This window comes from Mercenaria mercenaria, chromosome 9 (assembly GCF_021730395.1).
Source record: "Mercenaria mercenaria strain notata chromosome 9, MADL_Memer_1, whole genome shotgun sequence".
NCBI classification, from domain to species: domain Eukaryota; kingdom Metazoa; phylum Mollusca; class Bivalvia; order Venerida; family Veneridae; genus Mercenaria; species Mercenaria mercenaria.
In genome coordinates, this window is record NC_069369.1 from 16,219,207 (window position 1) to 16,231,238 (window position 12,032).

The 12,032-nt window shown below is 33.8% G+C and overlaps 1 protein-coding gene across 3 annotated transcripts in view; it reads right to left on the minus strand.

Annotated features, from left to right (window-relative positions):
- Positions 1-12,032, minus strand: part of LOC123546572 (adhesion G protein-coupled receptor A3-like) — a 100,011-nt gene that overhangs the window by 14,127 nt on the left and 73,852 nt on the right. For all 3 annotated transcript variants that reach the window (XM_045332981.2, XM_045332980.2, XM_045332979.2), the window contains exons 12-13: positions 4,087-4,324; positions 189-290 (exon numbers count right to left, since the gene is read on the minus strand). In XM_045332981.2, coding sequence (XP_045188916.2) covers positions 189-290; positions 4,087-4,324 — 340 coding nt within the window. The remainder of the gene's footprint in view (positions 1-188; positions 291-4,086; positions 4,325-12,032) is intronic.

Sequence of the window (12,032 nt, forward strand, 5' to 3'; positions counted from 1 at the left end):
GTTACACTGACTTAAATAAGCAAGCAGTATCTGTAGAAGTTGAACAGCTACAACTAGACTAGCCAGATCAGTCTTTTACAAGTAATTTTTGAAGCACACAAAATATTCCTACGTAAAACTTCCAAAAAATCCTCTTTGTCAATAGATGCAGACTTATACCAGATAAAGAAAGTCCGAATAGGACTCACCGTTAGCAGAGTAGTCCCAATACACCGGCACAAGACTCTTTGTGGTAGCTGGTATCTCAAACACAATTTCTACAGGTTCTGTCAAATTCTCTACAGGAACAGCTGAAACAACATTAATGATCTGTTGGTCAATATTTTGAGGCTCTATGAAACCTTTAATGTGCAAATTTTAAATTCAGCATTCAACAACATTTTTAACTTTTAAACGTTCATCAGTCTTGATTAAGTGAATGCAATATACATATTACAGTTCTAAATTATCTGCAACAAAACAAAAACCTTAGTGTGTATCAATTATTCAGTTTTTTAAACGTACATATAAAATTGTATTCAATGTGTATTAAAGCGTCTTGTGGAATAAGTGATCATTGTTAGAAGTCTACTTTAATATGAGAAAAGATTGTTAAAATTTTGCATTATTTTACAATTTTGATAGTATATCAGTACAAGAGCGCTGCAGACCTTGTTAGGTTAAGATCCCTTAAGCAGGCTGTGAAATGCAGTTGCTAAAAGTTTTTTAAGTTATGTTAAGTTATAGCAATTCCCCTATGCACCTCCAAAATACAATCAAGGGGGACAAGGGATAATATTTACTCATTCATGGGAATCCCTAAATCTACATTCATTATAGCAAATTAAATACAAATGCCTATAAATTTTGTTTAGGAAATAGAACAGGCCATGAAATGAAACTGTCCCTTGCCAATGATAAATACAGTGCTCTGAAGTTACACATTGCAGTGAGAAACTCAAAGCATGAATTTCTGTATATCTGTACATCATTTTTACATATGCTTGCTCTATAAAACAGTCAGAAAACAGCAAACAGCTAAATACATACTTATCTGCTCCATTAAAAATCACTAAACAGCATTCAACTCCAAAACTCTCAAAACGAAAATTTCACTTTAATGTTCGGATCATGCAGGGGTGTAAATTAAATATAACTTGGTAAAAATCAAACTAACAAGAAGATCTACTAAATCTATAGCTCTCCCAGTAAAAATAATCTGGAATTATTAGGCAATAAAGTTGGATCTGCATTTTTTATCAGAATGTTCTTACTTCCTGTTTTCAGCATTTTTTATACAGTAATGTAGCCTTTATCTTAATTGTATTTTTATCATTAAAAGTCTGAAGAAGGTCCCTGTTTTTCATGATTATTTTTGCTGGGATAAAGTAACTCAGCGGAAACTGTGACTTATTTCATGCTGTGATGTACTTAGATATACACTCAACATTTTATTTTATGACACAGGTTAATATAATGTTCTTTACGACCTTTCTCAACAAGAATTGAAATAATGAAATAATGCAATCTACCCATTTTTCTTCTGCTTTTGTATATATTTAAATAGAATGTAAAAATGTTATCAATCGTGTTTTACTCATTTTCAGATTAAGTCAATGAAATCAAATAAAATTAAATCTTAAAATCTGATATATACTAATACAGCAAGAAATCTGATGCCCACAAAATGAAATGATTTCACAGTATATGATATGAGAATAATAATGGTTTTTTTTTTTTTTTTACAAAAACCTTGCACACCTGGCATTTATTGGCAAATACTCAACTCCTGATTACCTTAGATAAGTGTAAGCACTTCCATGAAAATATTTTGCACAATAGGTTTGCCAGCAAAAAATTGAAAACAAACACTAAATTTTCATTGATGTTAAAAATAACTCATATCTTATCATATCTACCTTTAATCATGTTTTTCATAGCCAAAATATTTCACAATAATAAATTCAGTTTCTATCAGAAAGGGAAGGGATTTAAGCACTAGGAATGGGTTAAGCTTATTATCCCTGAAGGTGATGTTTGCACCCTACTGGGGCATAGTCAGATCTCGCTACAGCAAACATACGCACTCAATGACTCAAAAAGCTTTTCTCTATAGCTGAAACAAGAGGGCCAAGATGGCCCTAGGCTGCTCACCTGAGAAACAAACCTCAACAGGGTAAACATGTTTGACCTAGTGATTTCATGGAAACAAATATTCTGGCCAATTTTTATTACGACTGGACCAAAATGTGGTCTCTTGAATTTAAACAAATGTTTTCTTTGATATAACCTAGTGACCTAGTTTTTGATCCCAGTTGACCCATATTCAAACTTCATCTAGTTTTCATCAAGGTTATCATTCTGACCAAAATTCATGACGATCAATTGAAAAATACAGCCTCTATCGCATACGCAAGTTTTTCTTTGATTTGACCTAGTGACCTAGTTTTTGACTCCAGATGACCCATTTTCGAACCTGGCCTAGATTTCATCAAGGCAATCATTCTGACCAAAAATACAGCCTCTATTGCATACACAGGCTAAATGTTGACAGACGACGGATGCCAGACATCCAGCGATCAGAAAAACTCACCTGAGCAATGAGCTAAAAAAACAATTAAGCTCTTTTAATATCAAGCTAGAACTGTGTCCATAGAACACAGATACCCAAACATACTGCACAATTCTATATCAATGTTCTACACCTAAGCAACTTTGAGCCCATTTCATCAAATAATATCAGGAGTTGAACACACTATACCTTATAGAGAAAAATTAACTCAGGGCCATAACAATGGTCAAAGTGGTCACAGCCCATCCTTAATAGTCATATTCAGATAACGTTGTGCATCTGAGCAACTTTGAAGCCATTCCTTCAAAAAGTGTATGAGGAGTTGAACACACCAAATTTCTTCACTATGGCCTATTTTGTGAAATTAAGAAAGGGCCATAATTCTGGAAAAAAGCTACTTATGGTCAACTTCACATAAAGGTTACTAATCTGTGAAACTTTCAAGAATGCCCTTTCAACAGTATTGAGGAACTGGACACACAAGATCTTTCTCTATATTCTATATAGCAAAACTATCAAAAGGCCATAACTGTAGTAGAAGTAGTCACAGAAAAGTTCCTTCCTTAATAGTCATCTGCACATAAAGCTTGTCCATCTGTAATAGTTTGAAGCAAATCAGGCTAATAGTGTGGAGCAAGTTGGACACACAAGATTTCGGTACATACGGATGTACAGACATACAGACAACAGCAACACTATATGCCCCCCTATAAATCGTCACCTTAGCGCAAAAGTGATTAAGTCCTTCTCTAAGTCAATGGAGTTATCCACTTTTGCACTGAGGTGACGAAATGTGGGGGCATAAAAAGGAAACAACTAAATCTGTATAAACTATACATATTTAAACTAGAAAATAAAATTCATCCCTATGGTTTTCAGTACAAAACAAAAGTTGTTCCATATTAATATATACAACAAGAGCACCACCTTGCAGGTGCAGATGCTCATCTGATTTTTTTTGGTCTCTGTATAATAGAAATATTGTCCTACCCATGATTTTCCAAGTTCAAAAGGGGCCATAATTCTTGCAAAAAGCAATGTAGAGTTACGGTACTTGCTGTGCAGAGTCAGCTTTTAATGGTGAATAACTGCTCCAAGTTTTAAAGCAATAGCTTTGACCGTTAAGGAGAAAAGCTGACCTAAACACAAAACTTAACCAAGAAATCTGATATTTTCTAAGTCCAAAAGGGGCCATAATTCTTGCAAAAAGCAGGATGGAGTTATGTTTCTAGCTGTACAGAGTCAGCTATTGATGGTGAACAAGTGTTGCAAGTTTTAAAGCAATAGCTTTGATAGTTTAGGAGAAAAGCTGACCTAAACATAAAACTTAACCAGGCAACACCAACACAGACGCCGATCAAGTGATGACAATAACTCATCATTTTTTTCCAAAAAATCAGATGAGCTTAAAATGATAATCTGTGAAAATCAACACCCTGTCTTCCAACGAACATGTTTGGCACACTAAATGTTTGAGACATACCAACAGCACCCAACCCCATTTTAAGGAGCACAATGAACTTAAGTTGACTTACACATAGACACGGAAATCACTGAACTAATGACATTCCAAGATTTCCCCTGAAGCACTTGATCCTCATTCCTTCCTCTGGCAATAGGGAACAGGTTAGCATTGTGATACCATATAAACTGGAAATGTATATTGCTGCCTGGCCCAGGTGTTGTTGTTGTTGTTGCATTACCAATATCTTTCACTTCCGGCTTGGCTTGATCCAGGACAGATTTTGGAATTAAAATTGATGTAAGAGGTTCCTGAAATGAGAAAAATGAGTTAATTACTTTCTGTAAGAAAGCATTATTCAGATTACCTTAACCCTGCTTACTTTCTGAAATGAAATGGTCCATCATTGAATTTGGGCAGTACCATTTATTATTCAAACAGGTGTTCAATGAAAATTTACTGACTGAATAGTGAATAGTGCAGGCCAAGATCAGCCTGTACAGATGTGCAGGCTGATCTTGGTCTGCACTGGTCACAAAGGCAGAATCACTTGCTACCAGGCTTAAGATTAATTCTTATTATTGAAACATGCAGTAAACTGTCCTAATACATCATGCTTACTTTACAACTCTGCTTACTATGGTGTTATTTACTTAAAACATTTCACAAAACACATTCTGCTGTCAAAGAATTTTCTGCAGGTTTGAAAAACTGCTATATGATTTTTTTATAGTAATGCAGATAATTAAAAAGAGCAAACGAAAAGTCCAAACAAGGTTTTTAAGACAGCATTTTACAATATCTGTGCCATCACTAAACTGAATATACCGTCACTATACATCCAACTTTAATATCAATAATTACTTCATTTAAATAAGTCCTTTGTGCTTAATTATTTCACACATGCACACAAATTTCAACTAAAAATATCTTAACTCTGACATCAAACCAGTAAAAATTTCTTTCCAATAATATATCCCTTCCTGTAGATCCTAATTTGACTTAAATCTCCAAAAAGAACAGAACAACAGACCTTAAAATGACCAATGTTTGACTTTCAGATTAAAATCTGTTTAAAGTACTCTCAACATGTATTCTATTTTGAAAGACTCCTTTTTTAACAAAGCCTTGTATTTACTCTGGAAATTAGAGCCAATATCAGAATTGCTACCTTGTAAGGTCAATCACAATATGTTTACATTTTAAATTTAAAACCCAATGCTTTTAAAAAGGGCAATTTTGAAAGCAGAATCAGGCTTAAGATAATAAGGAGTTAAAAGGGAAAGTGGAATAAATTGAATAAAAAAGAAAGGATAAATTTGTTTAAAAAAGAAGAAATGTAGTCACAAGAAATGACAGAACAAAAGAAATAGTTATGAACACAATGAAGAAGGACAGATATATCAAATAAATTCACTTTTAATGTTGTAAAATTCCTTTTCAGTCATCCACCTGGTCAACTCTCACTTACAAACCCAGGTAGCTTGACAAGTCTTTTTTTCCTCAATAACTTTATCAAATTATAATCAAGTAATATGACCCTACATGTTTAACAAAAGACCCTACTATAAAGGTCTACAATATAACTATGTGGAGTAATATGATGGAGGTATATAGAAAATGATACACACATCACCTTGATCAAATGTCAAATAACTGCATACCGCACATGCGAAATGCCGAATAAAATATGCATAAACACACACAATTAGTAAAACACCCGGTACTTGTTTCAAGCTGATCCACATAATTCTGTTTGAATGACATCATATTACTCTTCTTAAAATAACTGTAAATTAATTCTAAAATACCTTTTATCATACTTTCTTCGGACATGTTTGGAGTTTTGCCACTGATTTTAATGTTTTATTTGCAAACCACCGTTAATGCCAACAGTAGAATTATTGCCAATACCTACCACACATGCTTTTAATCTGCCTGCTCGAAATATTCTAACAAGAACTCCGCCAAGCAGGGCAATATACACCCGTAGGGTTATATCAGGTGATGGGAGCAAAATTTAAAGAACCTGACTGTTGAAGCCCAAAGGACAGGAACAACAAAGGGAAGAAATTAAAAAAAAAATCTAAGTCCACAAAAAAATCTTTACCAGGTACAGATATGTCAAGATACACCTAAAAATTGGAGGTACCATCCATGTTTTACCACAGAAAAGTGGTTTCTGTTTTTCCCTACGGCCAATAATAAAAAGTTACAAAATTATCTATTTATAGTAACATAAAAGGGAAGTAATTCAAAAAAAAATATTGTTAGTGAACAAAAAAGGGATCTGCCAAATAAAAACAAGAACACCGCAATGCAGAGCAATATACACACGAAACAAAGTCATATGAACTCTGACCCCTAAGAGTGGCCTTGACCTTGAATCAAGCCATCCGAAACACATGCTCTGCAAGTCGTCTCGATGTGGTGTACATTTGTGCCAAGTTTCTTTGAAATCCTTCAAGCAGTTCAAGAGTTACAGAGCAGACACGGAACAAATTCATATGACATTTGACCCCTGAGTGTGACCTTGACCTTGAAGCAAGCCATCCAAAATATGCGCTCAGCACGTTGTCTTGAAGCGGTAAACTTTTGTGTCAAGTTTCTTTGAAATCCTTCAAGGGATTCAACAGTTACAGAGCTGACAAGAAGTTGCTAACGGACGGACAGACAGACCCCAGGGGTATAACATAATAGTCATCCCTTCGGGCGTATAACAACCATTTTTGAACTTGTCTCTTGCAACAAAATTTTATACATAGTACTATCTATTTAATTTTCCATCACATCTTCTCCCTGATACAAATCCTTCAATCTTACATCAAAGCTCGAGCATGACTGAAAGCTTCAGTTGACGATACTTGTAAATCTTACTTTTACTTATATGATCCTGCACGAGTCTGTGCCACGTAAGGAGGAAAAATTGTATGAAAATCTTATTAAAAATTGAAGGTTCTTATTTCAATGACTTGACTAAGTGAGCATAATTTTCTGACTGTAAGAAGTGAGGTAGCAAACATCAATGAGAGCAAGTTCATATCAAGCTTTTGTTACATCCGCAATCACACTTACTACTCTTAATATTTCTAAAAAAATTATTTTGAACAGGCGGTATTTTTTTAAACTTTTGTGAGATATATATTTGATCAATTTACCATGAAAGTTAAAATATGTATTAGATGTACTAGGAACACCCATGTGAAAACTTAAAATTTGTAGAGAAAATTCATGCCTACATAATATAAATTATATATGATCTACAATGATCCTCTAGAGTATCAATGGTAACATCTCCATTTCCTGCTGATAGCTTTTATGCACATTAACTGGAAAAAAACAACATTTTACCATTGAAAAGAAGCATAAAGTAGAAAATCTGTCCAATTTGTTTCCTTATCTTCGACACTTTCCCTTTAAATAACTGCCAAATCTGATAAACCTCATAGGCAAAAAGCTACAAGATAGCTACATTCATCAACTTTTCCACCTTTTTTATTTTAATCTCTTCATAAAATTTGTGCCTATCTAACTAAGAAACCAATTTTCACATCAACTGACATAGATTTTATGACACAATTCTAGGATTTGTGGAAAATATAAGATAACATTTGAAATGGTGATGCATTTGATGGTCATGGTAAAAATACTTTATGATCAAAACCGTATCTTGGAAATTTCTTATTGCCAGACAAGATATAACAATGTTTTATTTATGTCCCTTCTGCAACTATATGATAACTTCAAGTAACTTGATCAGTGGGATATGTCACACTTTAATTTGGAATGGCAAGGAGACAAAAACTCCTTATAATATGCAATTGCTTCCTAACTAAGGCTTCTGTGAATAAACTCTGACTTTCATTTGCTAACCTATAAAAGTCAAATGAATGAATAACCCATATTACACTTATCTCACATGCATCCACACAGTAATCCATTAACAAACATCAATTATTTATATATACTTATTCTAATGCATTTATTTTTAGATAATATCATATATAATACACAAGACAAAAGTGCACTTCTGGCTTACATTCAGCAATGATATCCATACTCCAACTTCATTACTTCCATCGTTATATTCAAATTTCTCCTTCCATTAATAGTAGAAATAACTTAATAAAATATTATCCTTCCTCTAAGTGTGACCTTGACCTTAGACCTAGAGACCTGGTTCTTGCGCATGACACTCCGCCTCATGGTGGTGAACATTTGTGCCAAGTTATATCAAAATCCCTCTATGCATGAAGAAGAAATGCTCCGGACAAAGTTTTCATTCTTGTATCCTTTGACCTCTAAGTGTGACCTTGACCTTAGACCTAGGGACCTGGTTCTTGCGCATGACACTCCTTCTCATGATGATGAACAATTGTGCCAACTTTCATCAAAATCCCTCTATGCATGAAGAAGATATGCTCCGGACAAAGTCATTCTTGAATTTGACCTTTGACCTCTAAGTGTGACCTTGACCTTAGACCTAGGGACCTGGTTCTTGCGCATGACACTCCGTCTCATGATGGTGAACAACTGTGCCAAGTTTCATCAAAATCCCTTCATGCATGTAGAAGATATGCTCCGGACAAGGTCTGTGGACGCCGCCCGCCCGCCCGCCAACCCGCCCGCCCGCCAGGGGCGTTCCCATAATACGTCCCGTTTTCCAAACGGGCGTATAAAAAAGGGATCTGCCAAATAAAAACAAGAACACCGCAAAGCAGAGCAATATACACACGAAACAAAGTCATATGACCTTTGACCCCTAAGAGAGACCTTGACCTTCAAGTAAGCCATCAGAAACGAGTGCTCTGCATCGTCTCGATGTGGTGTACATTTGTGCCAAGTTTCTTTGAAATCCTTTAAACAGTTCGAGAGTTACAGAGCGGACATGAAACAAATTCATATGACCTTTGACCCCCCAAGTGTGACCCTGACCTTGAAGCAAGCCATCCGAAACATGCACTCTGCACGTTGTCTTGATGCGGTAAACATTTGTATCAAGTTATCCTTCAAAGGGTTCAAGAGTTACAGAGTGGCCACAAAATTGCTAAGACTGGCAGACAGACGGATGGACACCGGGGTATAACGTAATATGTCCCTTCGGGCCTACAACAATCATTTTTGAACTTGTCTCTTGCAACAAAATTTTATAAATAGTACTTTTTTTTTAACTACTTTAATTTTCCATCACATCTTCTCCCTGATACAAATCCTTCAGTCTTAAATCAAAGCTACAGTATGACTGAAAGCTTCAGTTGATGATACTTAATGAAATAAGCCGGTTAATCTTAGATACTTTTACTTACATGATCCTGCACGAGTCTGTGCCATATAAGGAGGAAAAATTGTATGAAAATCTTATTAAAAATTGAAGGTCTTATTTCAATGACTTGACTGAGCATAATTTTCTGACTGTAAGAAGTGAGGTAGCAAACATCAATGAGAGCAAGTTCATATCTTTAGCCTTTGTTACATCTGCAACCACACTTGCTACTCTTAATATTTCTAAAACTTTTATTCTGAACAGGCGGTATTTTTTTAAACTTTTGCGAGATATATATTTGATCAACTTACCATGAAAGTTAAAATATGTATTAGATGTACTAGGAACACCCATGTGAAAACTTAAAATTTGGAGAGAAAATTCATGCCTACATAATATAAGTTATATATGATCTACAATGATCCTCTAGAGTATCAATGGTAACATCTCCATTTCCTGCTGATAGCTTTTATGCATATTAATTGGAAAAAAAAACATTTTACCATTGAAAAGAAGCATAAAGTAGAAAATCTGTCCAATTTGTTTCCTTATCTTCGACACTTTCCCTTTAAATAACTGCCAAGTCTGATAAACCTCTTTGCAAAAAGCTACAAGATAGCTGCATTCATCAACTTTTCCACCTTTTTTATTTTAATCTCTTCATAAAATTTGTGCCTATCTAACTAAGAAACCAATTTTCACATCAACTGACATAGATTTTATGACACAATTCTAGGATTTTTGGAAAATATAAGATAACATCTGAAATGGTGGTGCATTTGCTGGTCATGGTAAAAATATTTTATGATCAAAACCGTATCTTGGAAATTTCTTATTGCCAGACAAGATATAACAATGTTTTATTTATGTCCCTTCTGCAACTATATGATAACTTCAAGTAACTTGATCAGTGGGATATGTCACACTTTAATTTGGAATGGCAAGGAGACAAAAACTCGTTATAATATGCAATTGCTTTCTAACTAAGGCTTCTGTGAATAAACTCTGACTTTCATTCGCTAACCTATAAAAGTCAAATGAATGAATAACCCATATTACACATATGGGTGGTTTTCAAAATAATGAAGCAAAAGTGTGACATAGGGGTTGAAAATTCAAACTTATTTCTTAGGGTGGTCACCTATCTTTTATAATAGCAAATACTTCAAATTTGAAGGAAATAACTCTCGGAAAGTGTTGAGAAATGCCAATAAGAAAATATTTCAGCCTTTAATTCGAAAGTTTAGTGAATTTCCCGTAAGATGGTTGATAAATGTTGCAGTGTTTTATGACAAGGAAATATGTATAACAGTAATTTTTTCAACATAAACGATAAGTAATGGGTGTATGTGTATGGTTTGAAACTTATTTAATCAAATGTTTGTGGACATCAGTTTTTAAAATCACCCTTTCTGCACAAATCTGACATGAAAATAAAACTTTACCTAGAAAAGTTGTTGCTGAATGCAAAATAACTAGCATATAATTATAAAACCTATTTTTTTCTCTCACTTTGCATGTTTATAAACCACATGCCAAATTTCAAGAATGTCCAGTAATTCTAATTTCTAGAATTGTCAACTCAAAATTGAGTTATTTTACAGATGCACAGGGGACACATACTGAAAACCAGTGTAATATTCATCCATTATTAGTTTTCTATTCATAAAAAGACTAATGGTAATCAACTTTAGACAAATACTAGTAAAAAATTAGTTTATTCCACAAAATAACTACAAAGTTGAAAATTTTCACTACAAAAACATGAAAATTCAACAGAATGTAATGCTTTAAATGAAAATATAAGTGACTTTATACATAACTAACACACTGAAATCATTTAGTTTACATGCAATGCTTATTCATAGTAGAAAAATGACAAAATGCCATGCATGATAAAATGGAATTGTAAAATTCATACATACTTTATAATGTTACTAAAAAGGGTGCACAGGGGACAAATTGTATCAAAATATTTATTCATAGAATATGTTCATGGTAAGTAAAATTCTTTTAACTACACAATATTTACTAGTGAACATTACATATTTCGGTAAACTTAAGAGCTTAAGAAGCAATAAAATTGATGTTTCCACTTTTAAACTTGAAAATTGGCAACTTCAGAAAAAAATGCAAACAATGAATTTTAAATTGTCCAGGGTTTCTTATATAATGCTAAATTATCAAGTAATGCCTGCATTTTGCATTCATACTGCTAAGAATATAGAACTGCCACCACATATTACAGTAATGCTATGATAATTGATGTATGTCAAAAAAGGGGTGCACAGGGGACATCACTTTTGGCTCTGTGAATGTTTAACAGTCAGTAATATGTGAAGTTGAACGCTGCTTTTGTATCTGTTGTAACTCCCTTTCAAGGAAAATAAAGTAAAATCCCATTTTATTTAAAGAATAAAAGATATCTGACACTTAACAACTGAAAAGGTGCACAGGGGACATTTTTAGGTGTACAGACATCCATCAAGTTTCTGAGAAAGTTGATTTATTAAAGAAAAAAATCATACTGTGTCTTCACAGCTGAAAGGATAAAGATCTTAGAAAAACATTAAGACTTTAGAAAAGTAATAGGGATATGAAATTGTAGTGTTCAACATTTAAATTTAGTATTTTTTTCACTATTTTTTGTGAAGGGGGTTCCATCACAAGATGTGAAATATTGGTAAAAATAAGATGTAGGTAATGAAAAGAAGTATTTTATTTACATGTGCAGAGTTTAAGTTACACAAAAAAGC